Here is a 21391-nt window from a genome sequence, read left to right as displayed (position 1 = left end):
CAGTAAGGTCTACTGTATATATGTTTATAGAGAGAGCAGTAAGGTCTACTGTATATACAGTATGTTCTATAGAGACCAGTAAGGTCTACTGTATATACAGTATGTTCTATAGAGACCAGTAAGGTCTACTGTATATATGTTTATAGAGAGCAGTAAGGTCTACTGTATATATGTTTATAGAGAGAGCAGTAAGGTCTACTGTATATACAGTATGTTCTATAGAGACCAGTAATGTCTACTGTATATATGTTTATAGAGAGCAGTAAGGTCTACTGTATATATGTTAATATAGAGAGCAGTAAGGTCTACTGTATATATGTTAATATAGAGAGCAGTAAGGTCTACTGTATATATGTTAATATAGAGAGCAGTAAGGTCTACTGTATATACAGTATGTTCTATAGAGACCAGTAAGGTCTACTGTATATACAGTATGTTCTATAGAGAGCAGTAATGTCTACTGTATATATGTTAATATAGAGAGCAGTAAGGTCTACTGTATGTATGTTAATATAGAGAGCAGTAAGGTCTACTGTATATATGTTAATACAGAGAGCAGTAAGGTCTACTGTATATATGTTAATATAGAGAGCAGTAATGTCTACTGTATATATGTTAACATAGAGAGCAGTAAGGTCTACTGTATATATGTTAATATAGAGAGCAGTAAGGTCTACTGTATATATGTTAATATAGAGAGCAGTAAGCAGTAAGGTCTACTGTATATACAGTATGTTCTATAGAGAGCAGTAAGGTCTACTGTATATAGCAGTATGTTCTATAGAGAGCAGTAAGGTCTACTGTATGTATGTTAATATAGAGAGCAGTAAGGTCTACTGTATAGTATGTTAATATAGAGAGCAGTAAGGTCTACTGTATGTATGTTAATATAGAGAGCAGTAAGGTCTACTGTATATATGTTAATACAGAGAGCAGTAAGGTCTACTGTATATATGTTAATATAGAGAGCAGTAATGTCTACTGTATATATGTTAACATAGAGAGCAGTAAGGTCTACTGTATATATGTTAATATAGAGAGCAGTAAGGTCTACTGTATATATGTTAATATAGAGAGCAGTAAGGTCTACTGTGTAAATGTTACTATAGAGAGCTTGGTGATACAGGGAATACCCTGAATAAAAGTCATGAAATGAATGATGAAGTGAAAACCACAGGAAACAGGGCTCACAGCTTATCAGGAGAAAGCACAGCCCTCTCCCCCAATGTGTAGCTGACATAACTCACTAACTTGCCATTTTCTCCATGCGAGGTAAAGCGCTCTGAGCTCTGATGGGGTAATCCTTACTTGCGCAATGGAGAGATGTCTGTCCACTATTGCATTCAGCTGGGAGGTCTGACTCCGTAGCTATATAATGTGGAGAGAGGGAGGTTGGAGGGGCAGGAGACTCAGCCATGTGTGAGAGAGCAGAGTACAGTGTCCAGTGTAGCACAGCGCCCATGGTCAGCTGGAGCCAGGCCAGAGCCAGTCAGCCACCAAAAGAAGCGCTCTGCGGGGGCTAGGGCAGAACTCCCAGAGCTGGGTTCAAACAGTATTTGTTTTCATCCAAATAATTTGAATGCGTGATTGCACATACCAATTCTGTGCCAGATGTGCACTTATGAGACTTCCATTGGTTCCATTGCACCAGGCCAGCCTAATTAAGCACAGAAAAAGTATTTAAAATACTGTTTGAACCCAGCTCTAGGGGTTCTGCCTCCTGCAGAGCTCTTCTTTTGGTGGCTGACTTGCTCTGGCCTGGCTCCAGCTGACCATTGGCGCTGGACACTGTACTCTGCTCACACTGTACTCTGTCCTAGCTTATAAACAGGAACAGGAGTCTCACGTTGTCGTAAGAACGGGACCAAGGCGCAGCGGAGATTGAGTTCCACATATTCATTCCAAAGTGAAACATAAGCCAAAACAATAAATTGAATAAACGAACACCGGAACGTGACTACGTGGTGCACATGCACAAACGCAAAATAATATCCCACAAACACAGGTGGGACAAATAGCTACATAAATAGGATCCCCAATTAGACACAACGATTACCAGCTGCCTCTAATTGGGAATCATACAAAACACCAACATAGAAAATATAAACTAGAACACAACATAGAAATATTATAAACTAGAATACCCCTAGTCACGCCCTGACCTACTACACCATAGAGAAACAAGGGCTCTCTATGGTCAGGGCGTGACACACATAGGTGTTCCTTTTGTCCAGGTGGGAAACGGCAGTGTGAAGTGCAATAGAGATTGCATCATCTGTGGATCTGTTGGTGCGGTATGCAAATTGGAGTGGGTCTAGGGTTTCTGGGGTATTGGCATTGATGTGAGCCATGACCAGCCTTTAACTTGCCCCCATGCAGTTTTCAATTATTTTTTTTCATGTGCACACAGAGCAATACTATCAATTGTTTTTTAAATTTTCTTAATTGACCTTTATTTAAATAGGCAAGTCAATTACAAACAAATTCTTATTTACAATGACAGACTACCAAGAGGCAAAAGGCTTCCTGCATGAACAGGGGCTGGAATTAAAAAGGTATGTTTGTCCATAAAGAAATAATGAACATATTGTTCATGTCACTAGAAAATAATGGATGTTATGCCAAAGAATAATGTAACTGATGGCATCCTGCATAGATCAGGAAATGTAATGTCAAATAGTAATGTTCCATTGGAGGTCAAATGTGCTATAAAACACATTTACAGTGTGGTGGAGAATGTTCTTTAGCCAATTCTCTAGAGTTGTTTGGAATTGTAGACACTGGGTTCATTCAATCAAACCACCATTGTAATATATACAGAATAGGATATTTTAGTAACATATTTCAAATATATGTGTGTGTATATATGTATATATGTATATATATACACATACCAAATGCCGGTATACAGTTGGAGGAAAGTCTACATAAAAAGACAAGGGGGGCTCTACTTCCTGTTCTGTCTGGCTCTGTTAGCACAGTGCACGTTGAGAAACAATGAGAGGTTTGTTTCACAAGGATATCAACACCTGGGTTATCACACTCTCTCAAATGCTCTCAGGGACTATCACACTACTACCACTTGTTCTATTCTTCATAGATTCACTATATCAATCCTACAATAACATCATCAGCTATATGGATTTTCAAAAAACCTGTTTCCTTCTTAACAGGTATGATGTTCATTTACTGTAGTAAAATCGGTGCTGAGAGAGAGCAAGAGTAGCCCTTACTCCTTTAGTTAATGTGTTGCTATACCCTTCAGTGGCACTCGGACAGCTATGCTAGGTAGATAGAGGGGCAGTAGGACCCAGAGACGAGGCTCTGCTCTGGCTGTTGTGTTGCCCAGAAAGAGTGTGGTTGTGGATCTCAGCCAGCCAGGGTTGCTTCTACAGCACATAACAACACAGCCAAGGCAAGGAGCGATATCAGGTACCAGAACAGCACAGCCAAGGCAATGAGAGAGATATCAAGTTTCAGAACAGCACATCCAAGGCAAGGGGAGAGAGATCAAGTTTCAGAACAGCACAGCCAAGGCAAGGGGAGAGATATCAAGTTTCAGAACAGCACAGCCAAGGCAAGGAGAGAATGATCGTGTTTCAGAACAGCACAGCCAAGGCAAGGAGAGAGGTACCAGAGTAGCACAGCCAAGGCAAGGAGAGAGATACCAGGTAACAGCACAGCCAAGGCAAGGAGAGAGATACCATGTACCAGAACAGCACAGCCAAGGCAAGGCAAGGAGAACATGCACATGTCTAGAGAGATGCAGGGAGCTGATAGCACCCTGCTACAGTGTTGGCTCAGAAACAGGGGAGATGGTATAGCTAGGTCTACAGTACCAAGAGTTACTAGACAGCAATCCAACTACAACAAACTAATGATCAATCATGCATTTTTTACAAGCTAGGTCTACAATATTCATTACTAGACAGCAATAGCTATATGCCCTATGTTCCTCTGTATAGCTACTGTAGGTCTGCAACGTTACTAGACAGCAATGTACAGACCCTATATGTTCCTCCTGAAATGTAGATGGTTAAGTAAACATGTCTGTGGATTATTGTTAAAAGTAGTCTTTGTGCATAGAGTTCTATAGTTTGTTAAACTTTGAAATCAATGTTTTTTGTTTGGTATACTTTTTAAAGTGAAAAATCTGAGTGGCAGTGTACTTCTATTACCATGGAATTGCAATGAGTAAGATGAGTTAGTTATACAGCAATGTCTGGTTGCTCAGCAACAGAGGGAAATCGTATGAGTTTATTTATATTCACAACTAAACAGTGTGTCATTGCTCATCTACAATTTCCATTCAGGACATGCAGTCCTGTGATTCTGTCTGAATCACAGGACTGCATGTCTGTTCATTTTTAGCACAACACCACTCCAATTCACTGTGTTCTCCATCTTGACATGACAGGTTTATGATGCACCTCATAGACATTGATGGAGTGATGTTGGATTTTATACAACGGGTGGGTCTAATCCTGAATGCTGATTGGTTAAAACCGCATTCCAGTAGAATGTGGGATTCCGTAAGAGAATTAGTCCCCTGGTTCTACTCTCTACCACATTCCACCTCTCAAAACATTTATCTCCACAGATCGATTTGTTAAATTCACATACCGTAATGACTTCGAACTAGATTACAACCCAAAGCCAGTATAATACTTCAATCCTGTCAACGTTGCTAACATGATATGATGATAGTAATGAAAAAAATGGTCTGTAGAGTAGAAGCTTTGTTTGGTCCCTAGAAACCCTGACCATCCATCCACCTTTGTGTTTTACAGGTATGGGAAAATTGTGTCCACAAAAGCCATCCTGGACAAGACCACTAACACATGCAAAGGTGAGGAGAGGTGTTTTGTGACAAACACCCACACTGCACCTACATGTCGCTGTATGTCACAAAGCTCGAACGTCCCAGAGAGAGCCTGTCTGTTTATTCTCAGCATGTGTGTCATGATGTAACCAGAACACCACTTTGGACAGCGGGAGCATTGGTTACATAACTCCACATCTGACCACGGTAGAGTTTTTCTGTTCTTCAACATGATCCCAAACCTGCCTGCTGTTTGACCTCCATTCAAAGCGTACTGTACATTACCTGGGTACATCACAGTAGTGCTTCCAGAAGTTGATGTCAGGCATAAGATAAGATAGTACTTTAAAGGGCCAGGAGATTTTCATTATCATGACCCTTCACCTGTCCAGGAACAACTCTGGGCACTAGCTACAGTCTAATTAGTGCCTGAAGTTTTCACAAAACTCCTGCCCCTAGACTGTTGCCACATTGTGTATTTCTCAGTGTCACAAATCAAAGTATGTCTGTCTTTGTCTGCAGGCTATGGCTTTGTAGACTTTGACAGTCCGTCAGCGGCACAGAAAGCAGTGACAGCACTGAAGGCTGGTGGAGTCCAGGCTCAGATGGCTAAGGTAAGAAGTCTCCTCCTCCCTAACTCATCTCCTGCCTATGAGTGTGTGTGTGTGTGTGTGTGTGAGGACTTTTGTATGTATGTATGTGTGTGTGCACCGAGTGGTGTGTGTCTTAGAGAGGTGCTCGGGTAGTGTGTCCCAGGCAGGCAGCTACTGCTTCCTCAGCACCCTGTACAAAGGGCTAGCCTGTTCTCCTTGGTGGTGAGGCAGGAGGCTGCGTCACTGTCTGAGCAGCTTTCTCCCCCAGCCTTCCCAGCCCAGTCACCAGGGCCCAGCCATGAGCCTCGGCCCACCGGCCAGCCCCTCGGCACAACCTCAAACCACACATTTGGCAACTATAAACTCTCACACACAGCTCCAACCTCCGCCTCAGTGCCACATCATCAACAATACACACCAAACACACACTTTAAAACCACACACATACTGTTCCAACCATCACCATCACCGTCACACGCCAAACCCCACAGAGAAGCTTGGGCTGGATCACTGACATTCACAAAAGGGTTCTCACTAGCGTTGCAAAATTGCGGGAACTTCAATACATTCACTGATTTTCCAGAAATCCTGATTTGCGGATACCGGATGTTCTCCTTGTTCCGGCATTCCTATTTTGCAACCATAGTTCTCGCATACCGAATAAATCACATGTATTATTTCAGTATGTTTGCCTGGCATTCATTAGGAGGTTTACAACCTCATTGTTCATTAGGAGGTTTACAACCTCATTGTTCATTGGGAGGTTTACAACCTCATTGTTCATTGGGAGGTTTACAACCTCATTGTTCATTAGGAGGTTTACAACCTCATTGTTCAATGGGAGGTTTACAACCTCATTGTTCATTGGGAGGTTTACAACCTCATTGTTCATTGGGAGGTTTACAACCTCATTGTTCATTAGGAGGTTTACAACCTCATTGTTCATTGGGAGGTTTACAACCTCATTGTTCATTGGGAGGTTTACAAACTCATTGTTCATTGGGAGGTTTACAACCTCATTGTTCATTGGGAGGTTTACAACCTCATTGTTCATTGGGAGGTTTACAACCTCATTGTTCATTGGGAGGTTTACAACCTCATTGTTCATTGGGAGGTTTACAACCTCATTGTTCATTGGGAGGTTTACAACCTCATTGTTCATTGGGAGGTTTACAACCTCATTGTTCATTGGGAGGTTTACAACCTCATTGTTCATTGGGAGGTTTACAACCTCATTGTTCATTTATTTTTATTTTTACTTTTTACCCCTTTTTCTCACCAATTACGTGGTATCCAATTGGTAGTTAGTCTTGTCCCAACGCTGCAACTCACGTATGGACTTGAGAGAGGCAAAGGTCGAGAGCCGTGCGTCCTCTGAAACACGACCCTGCCAAGCCGCCCTGCTGCTTGACACACTACTCGCTTAACCCGGAAGCCAGCCGCACCAATTTGTTGGAGGAAACACAACGTACACCTGGCGACCATGTCAGCGTGCATGCAAACCCTCCCCTAACCCGGACGACGCTGGGCCAAATGTGCGCCGCCTCATGGTTCTCCCAATCGTGGCTGGGTGCGACACAGGCTGGGATCGAATCCTGGGTCTGTAGTGACGCCTCTAACACTGCGATGCAGTGCCTTAGACCACTGCGCCACTGAGGAGGCCCTCGTGAGTCATTTCTGGTGAAATTATCCTCTGCTCTGTTCTGATCCTGTGGGCTGTGTGTGTGTGTGTGTGTGTGTGTGTATGTGTGTGTTCCTCGTGGGCTGTGTGTGTGTGTGTTCCTCGTGGGCTGTGTGTGTGTGTGTGTGTGTGTGTGTGTTCCTCGTGGGCTGTGTGTGTGTGTTCCTTGTGGGCTGTGTGTGTGTTCCTCATGGGCTGTGTGTGTGTGTGTGTGTGTGTGTGTGTGTGTGTTCCTCGTGGGCTGTGTGTGTGTGTGTTCCTCGTGGGCTGTGTGTGTGTGTGTGTTCCTCGTGGGCTGTGTGTGTGTGTGTTCCTCGTGGGCTGTGTGTGTGTGTGTTCCTCGTGGGCTGTGTGTGTGTGTGTTCCTCGTGGGCTGTGTGTGTGTGTGTGTTCCTCGTGGGCTGTGTGTGTGTGTTCCTCTTGGGCTGTGTGTGTGTTCCTCGTGGGCTGTGTGTGTGTGTGTTCCTCGTGGGCTGTGTGTGTGTGTGTGTTTGTTCCTCTTGGGTGTGTGTGTGTGTGTTCCTCGTGGCTGTGTGTGTGTGTGTGTGTGTGTGTGTGTGTGTGTGTGTGTGTGTGTGTGTGTGTGTGTGTGTGTGTGTGTGTGTGTGTGTGTTCCTGTGGGCTGTGTGTGTGTGTGTTCCTCGTGGGCTGTGTGTGTGTGTGTGTTCCTCGTGGGCTGTGTGTGTGTGTTCCTCGTGGGCTGTGTGTGTGTGTGTGTTCCTCGTGGGCTGTGTGTGTGTTCCTCTTGGGCTGTGTGTGTGTTCCTGTGGGCTGTGTGTGTGTGTGTTCCTCGTGGGCTGTGTGTGTGTGTTCCTCGTGGGCTGTGTGTGTGTGTTCCTGTGGGCTGTGTGTGTGTGTTCCTCGTGGGCTGTGTGTGTGTGTTCCTCGTGGGCTGTGTGTGTGTGTTCCTCGTGGGCGTGTGTGTTCCTGTGGGCTGTGTGTGTTCCTCTTGTGTGTGTTCCTCGTGGGCTGTGTGTGTGTGTGTGTGTTCCTCGTGGGCTGTGTGTGTGTGTGTGTGTTCCTCGTGGGGGTGTGTGTGTGTGTGTTCCTCGTGGGCTGTGTGTGTTCCTCATGGGCTGTGTGTGTGTTCCTCGTGGGCTGTGTGTGTGTGTGTGTGTGTGTGTTCCACGTGGGTTGTGTGTGTGTGTGTGTGTGTGTGTGTTCCTCGTGGGCTGTGTGTGTGTTCCTCATGGGCTGTGTGTGTTCCTCGTGGGCTGTGTGTGTGTGTGTGTGTTCCACGTGGGTTGTGTGTGTGTGTGTGTGTGTGTTCCTCGTGGGCTGTGTGTGTGTTCCTCATGGGCTGTGTGTGTGTTCCTCGTGGGCTGTGTGTGTGTGTGTGTTCCACGTGGGTTGTGTGTGTGTGTGTGTGTGTGTGTGTGTTCCACGTGGGGTGTGTGTGTGTGTGTGTGTTCCTCGTGGGCTGTGTGTGTTCCTCGTGGGCTGTGTGTGTGTGTGTGTGTGTTCCTCGTGGGCTGTGTGTGTGTGTTCCTCGTGGGCTGTGTGTGTGTGTTCCTCATGGGCTGTGTGTGTGTTCCTCGTGGGCTGTGTGTGTGTGTGTGTCCTCGTGGGCTGTGTGTGTGTGTTCCTCGTGGGCTGTGTGTGTGTGTTCCTCATGGGCTGTGTGTGTGTGTGTGTTCCTCATGGGCTGTGTGTGTGTGTGTGTTCCTCATGGCTGTGTGTGTGTGTGTGTTCCTCGTGGGCTGTGTGTGTGTGTGTGTTCCTCATGGGCTGTGTGTGTGTGTGTGTTCCTCGTGGGCTGTGTGTGTGTGTTCCTCGTGGGCTGTGTGTGTGTTCCTCATGGGCTGTGTGTGTGTGTTCCTCATGGGCTGTGTGTGTGTGTGTGTCCTCGTGGGCTGTGTGTGTGTGTTCCTCATGGGCTGTGTGTGTGTGTGTTCCTCGTGGGCTGTGTGTGTGTGTTCCTCATGGGCTGTGTGTGTGTTCCTCGTGGGCTGTGTGTGTGTGTGTGTGTTCCACGTGGGTTGTGTGTGTGTGTGTGTGTGTGTGTTCCTCGTGGGCTGTGTGTGTGTCCCTCGTGGGCTGTGTGTGTGTTCCTCGTGGGCTGTGTGTGTGTCCCTCGTGGGCTGTGTGTGTGTCCCTCGTGGGCTGTGTGTGTGTCCCTCGTGGGCTGTGTGTGTGTTCCTCGTGGGCTGTGTGTGTGTCCCTCGTGGGCTGTGTGTGTGTTCCTCGTGGGCTGTGTGTGTGTCCCTCGTGGGCTGTGTGTGTGTGTTCCTCGTGGGCTGTGTGTGTGTGTCCCTCGTGGGCTGTGTGTGTGTTCCTCATGGGCTGTGTGTGTGTGTGTGTGTTCCACGTGGGTTGTGTGTGTGTCCCTCGTGGGCTGTGTGTGTGTGTTCCTCGTGGGCTGTGTGTGTGTGTCCTCATGGGCTGTGTGTGTGTGTTCCTCGTGGGCTGTGTGTGTGTGTGTGTGTGTGTTCCACGTGGGTTGTGTGTGTGAGTGTGTCCGTCTGTGTTCCTCATTGAGAGGAATCACCTTCAATACAGGTCACAGTGATTAAACTATACATAATTCATGATGTAGATTAATCTGAAATGCATTTTATAGTGTTTTATTCACATCGACACACTAATGAATATGCAAAACCGTTATGGTTGAGATTCAGATATGCTATCATATGGCTATCTTACTTTGCTGTTATTCCAATTCAGGTAGTTTGGGCAGGCAGGTAGCATACGGAGTAGAAGTGGAAATCACTTGAATTAATCAAAAGCATAATTCAGGTATTTCAAGAAAAACTCAGTTTTTCCGAGGACTTCTTGACTCTTTGAGATTCAGATGGCATATGTCATAGCTGAAGAGCTTTGGGCCAGTAACCATAATTTTACTGATATATGCAAGCCAGAAGAGCATATGAATTCAAGGTCAGGATTATGCATGTGACTGACACATTCTGTCATGCCCTGATCAGATCCCCATTGGGAATAGGATGGTGTGTGGAGCCATAGAAATTAATCAGAATGATTTCCAAAAGTCTGTAGATCTCTGTCCAAATCTGAAGATATCTGTCCAAAGATCACACAATCATTGTCGAGAATATCTGTGGAGACTCAGAGCCCATTGCATAGCAATTATATTGTGATATGATATTACCTGACATACGCATGAACCCTCTGTCCTGTTAACACAGCTAGTCTAACACAATAGACTTGTTTTCTCTCTCCTCAGTGACTGGCTGTCTAATAACGTGTTGAGGATAGGGATAGGGGGGGCAGAGAGAGGGGGAGTGAGGCCGAGGTAGAGGGGTGGTTAGAGGGAGAGCAAGAGAAGGGGTTAAAGGAAGGAAGGAAGTGAGTGAGAGAGGTGGTTAGAGGGAGAGAGGCAGGGTGAAGCAGAGTGAGAGGTGGTTAGAGGAAGAGAGGCAGGGTGAAGCAGAGTGAGAGGTGGTTAGAGGAAGAGAGGCAGGGTGAAGCAGAGTGAGAGGTGGTTAGAGGGAGAGAGGCAGGGTGAAGCAGAGTGAGAGGTGGTTAGAGGAAGAGAGGCAGAGAGAGAGGCAGGGTGAAGCAGAGTGAGAGGTGGTTAGAGGAAGAAAGGCAGGGTGAAGCAGAGTGAGAGGTGGTTAGAGGAAGAGAGGCAGGGTGAAGCAGAGTGAGAGGTGGTTAGAGGGAGAGAGGCAGGGTGATGCAGAGTGAGAGGTGGTTAGAGGAAGAGAGGCAGGGTGATGCAGAGTGAGAGGTGGTTAGAGGAAGAGAGGCAGGGTGATGCAGAGTGAGAGGTGGTTAGAGGGAGAGAGGCAGGGTGAAGCAGAGTGAGAGGTGGTTAGAGGAAGAGAGGCAGGGTGAAGCAGAGTGAGAGGTGGTTAGAGGAGAGAGGCAGGGTGATGCAGAGTGAGAGGTGGTTAGAGAAGAGAGGCAGGGTGAGTGAGAGGCAGAGGAAGAGAGGTGGTTAGAGGAAGCAGAGGCAGAGTGAGAGGTGGTTAGAGGAAGAGAGGCAGCAGAGTGAGAGGTGGTTAGAGGAAGAGAGGCAGGGTGATGCAGAGTGAGAGGTGGTTAGAGGGAGAGAGGCAGGGTGATGCAGAGTGAGAGGTGGTTAGAGGGAGAGAGGCAGGGTGATGCAGAGTGAGAGGTGGTTAGAGGGAGAGAGGCAGGGTGAAGCAGAGTGAGAGGTGGTTAGAGGAAGAGAGGCAGGGTGAAGCAGAGTGAGAGGTGGTTAGAGGAAGAGAGGCAGGGTGAAGCAGAGTGAGAGGTGGTTAGAGGAGAGAGGCAGGGTGAAGCAGAGTGAGAGGTGGTTAGAGGAAGAGAGGCAGGGTGAAGCAGAGTGAGAGGTGGTTAGAGGGAGAGAGGCAGGGTGAAGCAGAGTGAGAGGTGGTTAGAGGGAGAGAGGCAGGGTGATGCAGAGTGAGAGGTGGTTAGAGGAAGAGAGGCAGGGTGAAGCAGAGTGAGAGGTGGTTAGAGGGAGAGAGGCAGGGTGATGCAGAGTGAGAGGTGGTTAGAGGGAGAGAGGCAGGGTGAAGCAGAGTGAGAGGTGGTTAGAGGGAGAGAGGCAGGGTGAAGCAGAGTGAGAGGTGGTTAGAGGAAGAGAGGCAGGGTGAAGCAGAGTGAGAGGTGGTTAGAGGAAGAGAGGCAGGGTGAAGCAGAGTGAGAGGTGGTTAGAGGGAGAGAGGCAGGGTGAAGCAGAGTGAGAGGTGGTTAGAGGAAGAGAGGCAGATGCAGAGAGAGGTGGTTAGAGGGAGAGAGGCAGAGAGCAGAGGTGGTTAGAGGGAGAGAGGCAGGGTGATGCAGAGTGAGAGGTGGTTAGAGGAAGAGAGGCAGAGAGAGAGGTGGTTAGAGGGAGAGAGGCAGGGTGATGCAGAGTGAGAGGTGGTTAGAGGAAGAGAGGCAGAGAGAGAGGTGGTTAGAGGGAGAGAGGCAGAGAGAGAGGTGGTTGAGGAGAGAGGCAGGGTGATGCAGAGTGAGAGGTGGTTAGAGGAGAGAGGCAGGGTGAAGCAGAGTGAGAGGTGGTTAGAGGGAGAGAGGCAGGGTGAAGCAGAGTGAGAGGTGGTTAGAGGAGAGAGGCAGGGTGATGCAGAGTGAGAGGTGGTTAGAGGAAGAGAGGCAGGGTGAAGCAGAGTGAGAGGTGGTTAGAGGGAGAAAGGCAGGGTGAAGCAGAGTGAGAGGTGGTTAGAGGAAGAGAGGCAGAGAGAGAGGTGGTTAGAGGAAGAGAGGCAGAGAGAGAGGTGGTTAGAGGAAGAAAGGCAGGGTGATGCAGAGTGAGAGGTGGTTAGAGGGAGAAAGGCAGGGTGAAGCAGAGTGAGAGGTGGTTAGAGGAAGAGAGGCAGGGTGATGCAGAGTGAGAGGTGGTTAGAGGGAGAAAGGCAGAGAGAGAGGTGGTTAGAGGAAGAGAGGCAGAGAGGTGGTTAGAGGAAGAGAGGCAGGCAGAGAGAGTGAGGTGGTTAGAGGAAGAGAGGCAGAGAGAGGTGGTTAGAGGGAGAGAGGCAGGGTGATGCAGAGTGAGAGGTGGTTAGAGGAGAAAGGCAGGGTGAAGCAGAGTGAGAGGTGGTTAGAGGGAGAGAGGCAGGGTGAAGCAGAGTGAGAGGTGGTTAGAGGAAGAGAGGCAGGGTGATGCAGAGTGAGAGGTGGTTAGAGGGAGAAAGGCAGGGTGAAGCAGAGTGAGAGGTGGTTAGAGGGAGAGAGGCAGGGTGAAGCAGAGTGAGAGGTGGTTAGAGGGAGAGAGGCAGGGTGATGCAGAGTGAGAGGTGGTTAGAGGAAGAGAGGCAGGGTGATGCAGAGTGAGAGGTGGTTAGAGGGAGAAAGGCAGGGTGAAGCAGAGTGAGAGGTGGTTAGAGGAGAGAGGCAGGGTGAAGCAGAGTGAGAGGTGGTTAGAGGGAGAGAGGCAGGGTGAAGCAGAGTGAGAGGTGGTTAGAGGGAGAAAGGCAGGGTAGAAGCAGAGTGAGAGGTGGTTAGAGGAAGAGAGGCAGGGTGATGCAGAGTGAGAGGTGGTTAGAGGGAGAGAGGCAGGGTGATGCAGAGTGAGAGGTGGTTAGAGGAAGAGAGGCAGGGTGATGCAGAGTGAGAGGTGGTTAGAGGGAGAGAGGCAGGGTGAAGCAGAGTGAGAGGTGGTTAGAGGGAGAGAGGCAGGGTGATGCAGAGTGAGAGGTGGTTAGAGGAAGAGAGGCAGAGTGAAGCAGAGTGAGAGGTGGTTAGGGAGAGAGGCAGGGTGAAGCAGAGTGAGAGGTGGTTAGAGGAGAGAGGCAGGGTGATGCAGAGTGAGAGGTGGTTAGAGGAGAGAGGCAGGGTGATGCAGAGTGAGAGGTGGTTAGAGGGAGAGAGGCAGGGTGATGCAGAGTGAGAGGTGGTTAGAGGGAGAGAGGCAGGGTGATGCAGAGTGAGAGGTGGTTAGAGGGAGAGAGGCAGGGTGATGCAGAGTGAGAGGTGGTTAGAGGAGAGAGGCAGGGTGATGCAGAGTGAGAGGTGGTTAGAGGAGAGAGGCAGGGTGATGCAGAGTGAGAGGTGGTTAGAGGGAGAGAGGCAGGGTGATGCAGAGTGAGAGGTGGTTAGAGGAGAGAGGCAGGGTGAGCAGAGTGAGAGGTGGTTAGAGGGAGAGAGGCAGGGTGATGCAGAGTGAGAGGTGGTTAGAGGGAGAGAGGCAGGGTGATGCAGAGTGAGAGGTGGTTAGAGGGAGAGAGGCAGGGTGATGCAGAGTGAGAGGTGGTTAGAGGAAGAGAGGCAGGGTGATGCAGAGTGAGAGGTGGTTAGAGGAAGAGAGGCAGGGTGAGAGTGAGAGGTGGTTAGAGGAAGAGAGGCAGAGAGAGAGGTGGTTAGAGGAAGAGAGGCAGGTGAGAGCAGAGTGGTTAGAGGAAGAGAGGAAGCAGAGAGAGAGGTGGTTAGAGGAAGAGAGGCAGAGAGAGAGGTGGTTAGAGGAAGAGAGGCAGGGTGAAGAGAGAGGTGGTTAGAGGAAGAGAGGCAGAGAGAGAGGTGGTTAGAGGAAGAGAGGCAGAGAGAGAGGTGGTTAGAGGAGGGAGAGGCAGAGTGAGAGGTGGTTAGAGGGAGAGAGGCAGGGTGAGGCAGAGTGAGAGGTGGTTAGAGGGAGAGAGGCAGGGTGAAGCAGAGTGAGAGGTGGTTAGAGGAAGAGAGGCAGGGTGAAGCAAAGTGAGAGGTGGTTAGAGGAAGAGAGGCAGAGTGAAGCAGAGTGAGAGGTGGTTAGAGGGAGAGAGGCAGGGTGAAGCAGAGTGAGAGGTGGTTAGAGGAAGAGAGGCAGGGTGAAGCAGAGTGAGAGGTGGTTAGAGGAAGAGAGGCAGGGTGAAGCAGAGTGAGAGGTGGTTAGAGGAAGAGAGGCAGGGTGAAGCAGAGTGAGAGGTGGTTAGAGGAGAGAGGCAGGGTGAAGCAGAGTGAGAGGTGGTTAGAGGGAGAGGCAGGGTGAAGCAGAGTGAGAGGTGGTTAGAGGAGAGAGGCAGGGTGAAGCAGAGTGAGAGGTGGTTAGAGGGAGAGAGGCAGGGTGAAGCAGAGTGAGAGGTGGTTAGAGGAAGAGAGGCAGGGTGAAGCAGAGTGAGAGGTGGTTAGAGGAAGAGAGGCAGGGTGAAGCAGAGTGAGAGGTGGTTAGAGGAAGAGAGGCAGGGTGAAGCAGAGTGAGAGGTGGTTAGAGGAAGAGAGGCAGGGTGATGCAGAGTGAGAGGTGGTTAGAGGAAGAGAGGCAGGGTGATGCAGAGTGAGAGGTGGTTAGAGGGAAGAGAGGCAGGGTGATGCAGAGTGAGAGGTGGTTAGAGGAAGAGAGGCAGGGTGAAGCAGAGTGAGAGGTGGTTAGAGGGAGAGAGGCAGGGTGATGCAGAGTGAGAGGTGGTTAGAGGAGAGAGGCAGGGTGAAGCAGAGTGAGAGGTGGTTAGAGGGAGAGAGGCAGGGTGATGCAGAGTGAGAGGTGGTTAGAGGGAGAGAGGCAGGGTGATGCAGAGTGAGAGGTGGTTAGAGGGAGAGAGTCAGGGTGATGCAGAGTGAGAGGTGGTTAGAGGGAGAGAGGCAGGGTGATGCAGAGTGAGAGGTGGTTAGAGGGAGAGAGGCAGGGTGATGCAGAGTGAGAGGTGGTTAGAGGGAGAGAGGCAGGGTGATGCAGAGTGAGAGGTGGTTAGAGGGAGAGAGGCAGGGTGATGCAGAGTGAGAGGTGGTTAGAGGGAGAGAGGCAGGGTGAAGCAGAGTGAGAGGTGGTTAGAGGAAGAGAGGCAGGGTGAAGCAGAGTGAGAGGTGGTTAGAGGAAGAGAGGCAGGGTGAAGCAGAGTGAGAGGTGGTTAGAGGAAGAGAGGCAGAGAGAGAGGTAGAGAGAAAGAACCCTCTCCAGTGAGGTCAGATGAAGTCCAGCCAGAGTCTCTCTAGATCTCCACTTCATCCCCCTCTTTTACCTCTACCCTGCTTCTATCTTCCCGTTTCCCTCCTTCAGCTCCCATTTATCACCCACGTAGGAACCACACAGATAATATCTCACAATTGTTTCTGCCAGATATCTTATATAATTTATAAGTATAGAAAGGCAACTGAATGCTGTAGCCTAGCCCTGCCTCAGGTGTGTATGCTGTTAAAGGCCTCTCACTCTCTTTCATCTCTCTGTCTGTAATCCAGCAACAAAAACAAGACCCTATGCACTAACCTGTACATCTCCAATCTGCCTGTGTCTATGGACAAGCAGATTTAACCCTGTTCCCCACTCCCTTTCTCTCTCCGTCCCCCCACAGCAACAGGACCCCACTAACATGTACATCTCCAATCTGCCTGTGTCTATGGACGAGCAGATTTAACCCTGTTCCCCCTCCCTTTTCTCTCCTCCCCCCACAGCAACAGGACCCCACTAACTTGTACATCTCCAACCTGCCTGTGTCTTTGGATGAGCAGATTTAACCCTGTACCCCCCTCCCTTTCTCTCTCCGTCCCCCCACAGCAACAGGAGCAGGACCCCACTAACCTGTACATCTCCAACCTGCCTGTGTCTTTGGATGAGCAGGAACTGGAGAATATGCTGAAGCCCTTCAGTCAGGTCATCTCTACACGCATCCTTCGAGATGCCAATGGCACCAGCAGAGGAGTGGGCTTTGCCAGGTAAAGAATTTCACAGCTATGTAGGAGAAGCATAAACAGACTCTCTCGTGCTGAGTAATGCGTACCTCCGTATTTAAACAGTGACAAATGCAATGTTATGGGTTCATATGCCTTGTCAACGCGTGGGCACTCTCAGCGGGGTCGATGAAACTGGAAGCACCCGGTTTAGGGCAAAAGCATAGAGGAAGAGGCGGAGCCTGAGAACCTAATGCTTCCGGTTTCTGTAGACCCCGCTCAGATGTTCCTTTACGCCTGCTTCGTCAGGTTAAGGCATAGCTGGCTTGCCAGGTGAACTCAACTATCTGCTGGACCCTCTGCTGGTCATTGGCGATAGTACATCACATCCTCCTTTAAATCACACTTTCTTTTCAGGATGGAGTCAACAGAGAAATGTGAGACTATCATTCAACATTTCAACGGCAAATATATCAAGACTCCACCTGGAGTTCCAGGTGAGACATCTCTATCTGAACAGGTGTTATTTTTATCAGACACTTCTGTATGAAGCTAAGGAGCAGGTCAGGAGTAACAGAAAGGCTCTTCCACAGTATCTGGATTCACTGTCCTATTTTAATAAACAATATACACACAGAATAGCCCCTTCAGTGTTCCACAGTCACTCAACCCTCTTCCTCTCCTCCACAACACAGTGCCCTTGGAACCCCTGTTATGTAAGTTTGCAGACGGAGGACAGAAGAAGAGACAGAGCCAGGGAAAGTACCTGCAGCATGGCCGTCCCTGGACAAGAGATGGAGAAACGGTGAGTTCTCATTGAGACAGTAAACAGTCTGCTATGGTCCCCGTAGCCTCTCATTGAGACAGTAAACAGTCTGCTATGGTCTCCGTAGCCTCTCATTGAGACAGTAAACAGTCTGCTATGGTCCCCGTAGCCTCTCATTGAGACAGTAAACAGTCTGCTATGGTCCCCGTAGCCTCTCATTGAGACAGTAAACAGTCTGCTATGGTCCCTGTAGCCTCTCATTGAGACAGTAAACAGTCTGCTATGGTCCCCGTAGCCTCTCATTGAGACAGTAAACAGTCTGCTATGGTCCCCGTAGCCTCTCATTGAGACAGCAAACAGTCTGCTATGGTCCCCGTAGCCTCTCATTGAGACAGCAAACAGTCTGCTATGGTCCCCGTAGCCTCTCATTGAGACAGCAAACAGTCTGCTATCGTCCCCGTAGCCTCTCATTGAGACAGTAAACAGTCTGCTATGGTCCCCGTAGCCTCTCATTGAGACAGCAAACAGTCTGCTATCGTCCCCGTAGCCTCTCATTGAGACAGTAAACAGTCTGCTATCGTCCCCGTAGCCTCTCATTGAGACAGCAAACAGTCTGCTATGGTCCCCGTAGCCTCTCATTGAGACAGCAAACAGTCTGCTATCGTCCCCGTAGCCTCTCATTGAGACAGTAAACAGTCTGCTATCGTCCCCGTAGCCTCTCATTGAGACAGTAAACAGTCTGCTATCGTCCCCGTAGCCTCTCATTGAGACAGTAAACAGTCTGCTATGGTCCCCGTAGCCTCTCATTGAGACAGCAAACAGTCTGCTATGGTCCCCGTAGCCTCTCATTGAGACAGTAAACAGTCTGCTATGGTCCCCGTAGCCTCTCATTGAGACAGTAAACAGTCTGCTATGGTCCCCGTAGCCTCTCATTGAGACAGCAAACAGTCTGCTATCGTCCCCGTAGCCTCTCATTGAGACAGTAAACAGTCTGCTATCGTCCCCGTAGCCTCTCATTGAGACAGCAAACAGTCTGCCATAGTCCCCGTAGCCTCTCATTGAGACAGCAAACAGTCTGCTATGGTCCCCGTAGCCTCTCATTGAGACAGCAAACAGTCTGCTATGGTCCCCGTAGCCTCTCATTGAGACAGTAAACAGTCTGCTATAGTCCCCGTAGCCTCTCATTGAGACAGCAAACAGTCTGCTATGGTCCCCGTAGCCTCTCATTGAGACAGTAAACAGTCTGCTATGGTCCCCGTAGCCTCTCATTTTATCAAGCTATTCAGGTCATTTTATCAAGGCTGTTCAGGTCATTTTATCAAGGCTGTTCAGGTCATTTTATCAAGGCTATTCAGGTCATTTTAACAAGGATGTTCAGGTCATTTTATCAAGGCTGTTCAGGTCATTTTATCAAGGCTGTTCAGGTCATTTTATCAAGGCTGTTCAGGTCATTTTAACAAGGCTGTTCAGGTCATTTTAACAAGGCTGTTCAGGTCATTTTATCAAGGCTGTTCAGGTCATTTTATCAAGGCTGTTCAGGTCATTTTATCAAGGCTGTTCAGGTCATTTTATCAAGGCTATTCAGGTCATTTTATCAAGGCTGTTCAGGTCATTTTATCAAGGCTGTTCAGGTCATTTTATCAAGGCTGTTCAGGTCATTTTATCAAGGCTGTTCAGGTCATTTTATCAAGGCTGTTCAGGTCATTTTAACAAGGCTGTTCAGGTCATTTTATCAAGGCTGTTCAGGTCATTTTATCAAGGCTGTGCAGGTCATTTTATCAAGGCTGTTCAGGTCATTTTATCAAGGCTATTCAGGTCATTTTCTACTCTATCAAGTACAATAATGTTAAAGGTAAAATATCTGTCTTGTTCCAACTTCTATCTGGTTAGGTATTTCTCAGTCAAATGCAGGGGCTCCCAAGTGGCACAGCAGTCTAAGGCACTGCATTGCAGTGGTAGAGGTGTCACCCTGATTTGATCCCATAGGGTAGCGCACAATTGGCCCATCGTCGTCCGGGTTAGGGGAGGGTTTGGCCTGGGTAGGCCATCATCGTAATTAAGAATTTGTTCTTAACTAACTTGCCTAGTTAAATAAAATAAAAAATATAATGTAATAATGTATGTGTGCTTACTGCATGTATCTGTTTGACCACAGGGAGGAATGACACTGACCTATGATCCCACCACAGCCTTACAGAATGGGTGAGTTCAGATACTCCACTAAACCTCACAGAGATAATCCTAGACATATGTACTGCAGGGGAAGCAGTATGTGTTGGATACTGATGGGTTTCTTCTCTCTGTCTGTGTGTGTCTCCAGGTTCTACTCAGCTCCCTACAGTATGGCCCCTAACAGAATGATCGCTCAGACCTCCCTCCCCCCCTACATGCACTCTCCTGTTAATACCTACCAGGTCAGGACAGTCTGTTGTATCTCTCCTGTTAATACCTACCAGGTCAGGACAGTTTGTTGTATCTCTCCTGTAAATACTGTATCTACCAGGTCAGTACACTGTCAGTTGTCCCATGTGTCTCAGTTGGTAGAGCATGGTGCTTTCAATGCCAGGGTTGTGGGTTTGATTCCCACGGGGGACCAGTACAAAGAAGTATGAAAATGTATGGACTCACTACTGTAAGTTGCTCTGGATAAGAGCGTCTGCTAAATGAATAAAATGTGTATGTATTTCCCCTATAAATACGTAAAAGCTCAGTACACCGTCTGTTTTGGGGGAGGGAAGCAGCTAACTTCATGTCATCTTACACATTTTTACATGGGTCTGGGTCAAAGAGAAAAATGTGCTGTTTTATAGCAAATCTCATGCTATTCTACACTTTATTTTACCTGCGGCAGAGAGAAAATGTTGTTTTAACCTAATTTCCTGCTATTCTACACATTTTTACATGAGACTGAGAGAAAATGTTGTTTTAACCTAATTTCCTGCTATTCTACACATTTTTACATGAGACTGAGAGAAAATGTAGCATTTGTAAAGCTAATTAAAGCTTAAATATAGGTGTGTTGACTGTGATAAAGGCACTGGATCATGAACTGTCTTGTTTGCTAAATGAACAACTGAAGTAGTCAGGGGCATGGTGCAGATAGCAATAGAAGCACAGTGACATATGTCTCAGTGTGGTCATATTAGTGGCTATTATGGGTGTGGCTTTCAGTTAGTTCTTTTTGGCAACCAATCCCGTGAAAGTGAATGTCATTCCAGTTCAACTGTTCTGTTATATTTAATCATATCTGACCAACCCAGTGCCCTGCTTGCTAGGAATCGGTCTGATGGTGTTTGCATGTTTAGGTAAAACACTGACAAATAAAAAGCATAAAAAATGCTCAATCTGATTGGGTGGGCCTGGCTCCCCAGTGGTGGGTGTGGCTACGCCCCTGACACAGTCTATTGTATTTCTCCTGTAAATACCTACCTGGTCAGTACATGGTCTGTTGTATTTCTCCTGTAAATACCTACCTGGTCAGTACATGGTCTGTTGTATTTCTCCTGTAAATACCTACCTGGTCAGTACATGGTCTGTTGTATTTCTCCTGTAAATACCTACCTGGTCAGTACATGGTCTATTGTATTTCTCCTGTAAATACCTACCTGGTCTATTGTATTTCTCTTGTAAATACCTACTTGGTCAGTACACAGGCTGTTGTATTTATCCTGTAAATACCTACCTGATCAGTACAAGGTCTGTTGTATTTCTCCTGTAAATACCTACTTGGTCAGTACACAGTCTGTTGTATTACTCCTGTAAATACCTACTTGGTCAGTACACAGTCTGTTGTATTGCTGAGGATGTATTTCTTATTTTGAAAATCTGCAAAAATCAATCTTATGTTGTGTCTTCACTCTGCTGCAGATCCACAGTCCACAGTCCTGGATGCATCATCAGTCGTACCTCATGCAGACCTCAGTAAGTTGTACCCACCGCTACTGTTATTGTGTGTCTGTTACTGCCTATTAGTGAATCAGTGTGATCCGTCTCTGTTTGAGAGAGACACACCTGTTAAGGGTAAACAAATGCTCTCTGTGATGTTTGAGCTGAGACACCTGTGTGTATGTGCATACATGCATTTCTGTTTGACTGTGTGTATGACAACTCTCTGTGTGTGTCCTTAGGGCCAACTCCTGACACAGGGCATGGAACACACCATGTCCATCCAGCCCACCTCTATGATGGGGCCTCCCACACAGCAGCTCAGCCACCTCTCTATGGGCAGCAGTGGCACGGTCAGTCCCCACAGAACACAACTATAGACACAGATGCATACATTGGACAAAGACATTATGTTCACAGTGTAATTCCTAATGCCAATTTCCATCCCCCCATAAAGACAGTTTTATTCAGACACATGAATAGATTCTAAAATGATTTACTTTCTAAGATGTTTCTCCTCTCTATTTTAGTATATGCCGGCAAACACATCAATGCAAGGGACCTACATCCCTCAGTACACCCAAGTGCCTCAAAGCAACGTTTCAGTCGAGGTAAGAAACGCCCTCCTACACAGTCACTTCACTGACGGTTCAATGATCAATTGATCCTCCTCACCTCCT

General features: G+C 47.9%; 1 protein-coding gene across 1 annotated transcript in view; it reads left to right on the top strand.

Moving 5' to 3' along the window:
* LOC112216355 (RNA-binding motif, single-stranded-interacting protein 2) overlaps positions 1 to 21391 on the top strand; it is a gene marked incomplete in the record, with an annotated part of 106047 nt that overhangs the window by 82134 nt on the left and 2522 nt on the right. Inside the window, 10 exon segments of the mRNA XM_042299626.1 lie at positions 4791 to 4849; positions 5345 to 5436; positions 15948 to 16105; positions 16478 to 16557; positions 16756 to 16865; positions 18982 to 19028; positions 19147 to 19240; positions 20694 to 20747; positions 20954 to 21064; positions 21242 to 21322. Coding sequence (XP_042155560.1) covers positions 4791 to 4849; positions 5345 to 5436; positions 15948 to 16105; positions 16478 to 16557; positions 16756 to 16865; positions 18982 to 19028; positions 19147 to 19240; positions 20694 to 20747; positions 20954 to 21064; positions 21242 to 21322 — 886 coding nt within the window.

The sequence above is a fragment of the Oncorhynchus tshawytscha genome, linkage group LG16 (genome assembly GCF_018296145.1).
Source record: "Oncorhynchus tshawytscha isolate Ot180627B linkage group LG16, Otsh_v2.0, whole genome shotgun sequence".
Taxonomy (NCBI): domain Eukaryota; kingdom Metazoa; phylum Chordata; class Actinopteri; order Salmoniformes; family Salmonidae; genus Oncorhynchus; species Oncorhynchus tshawytscha.
The sequence above is the reverse complement of the archived record's forward strand: the minus strand, read 5'-3'. Positions and strand labels throughout refer to the sequence as shown.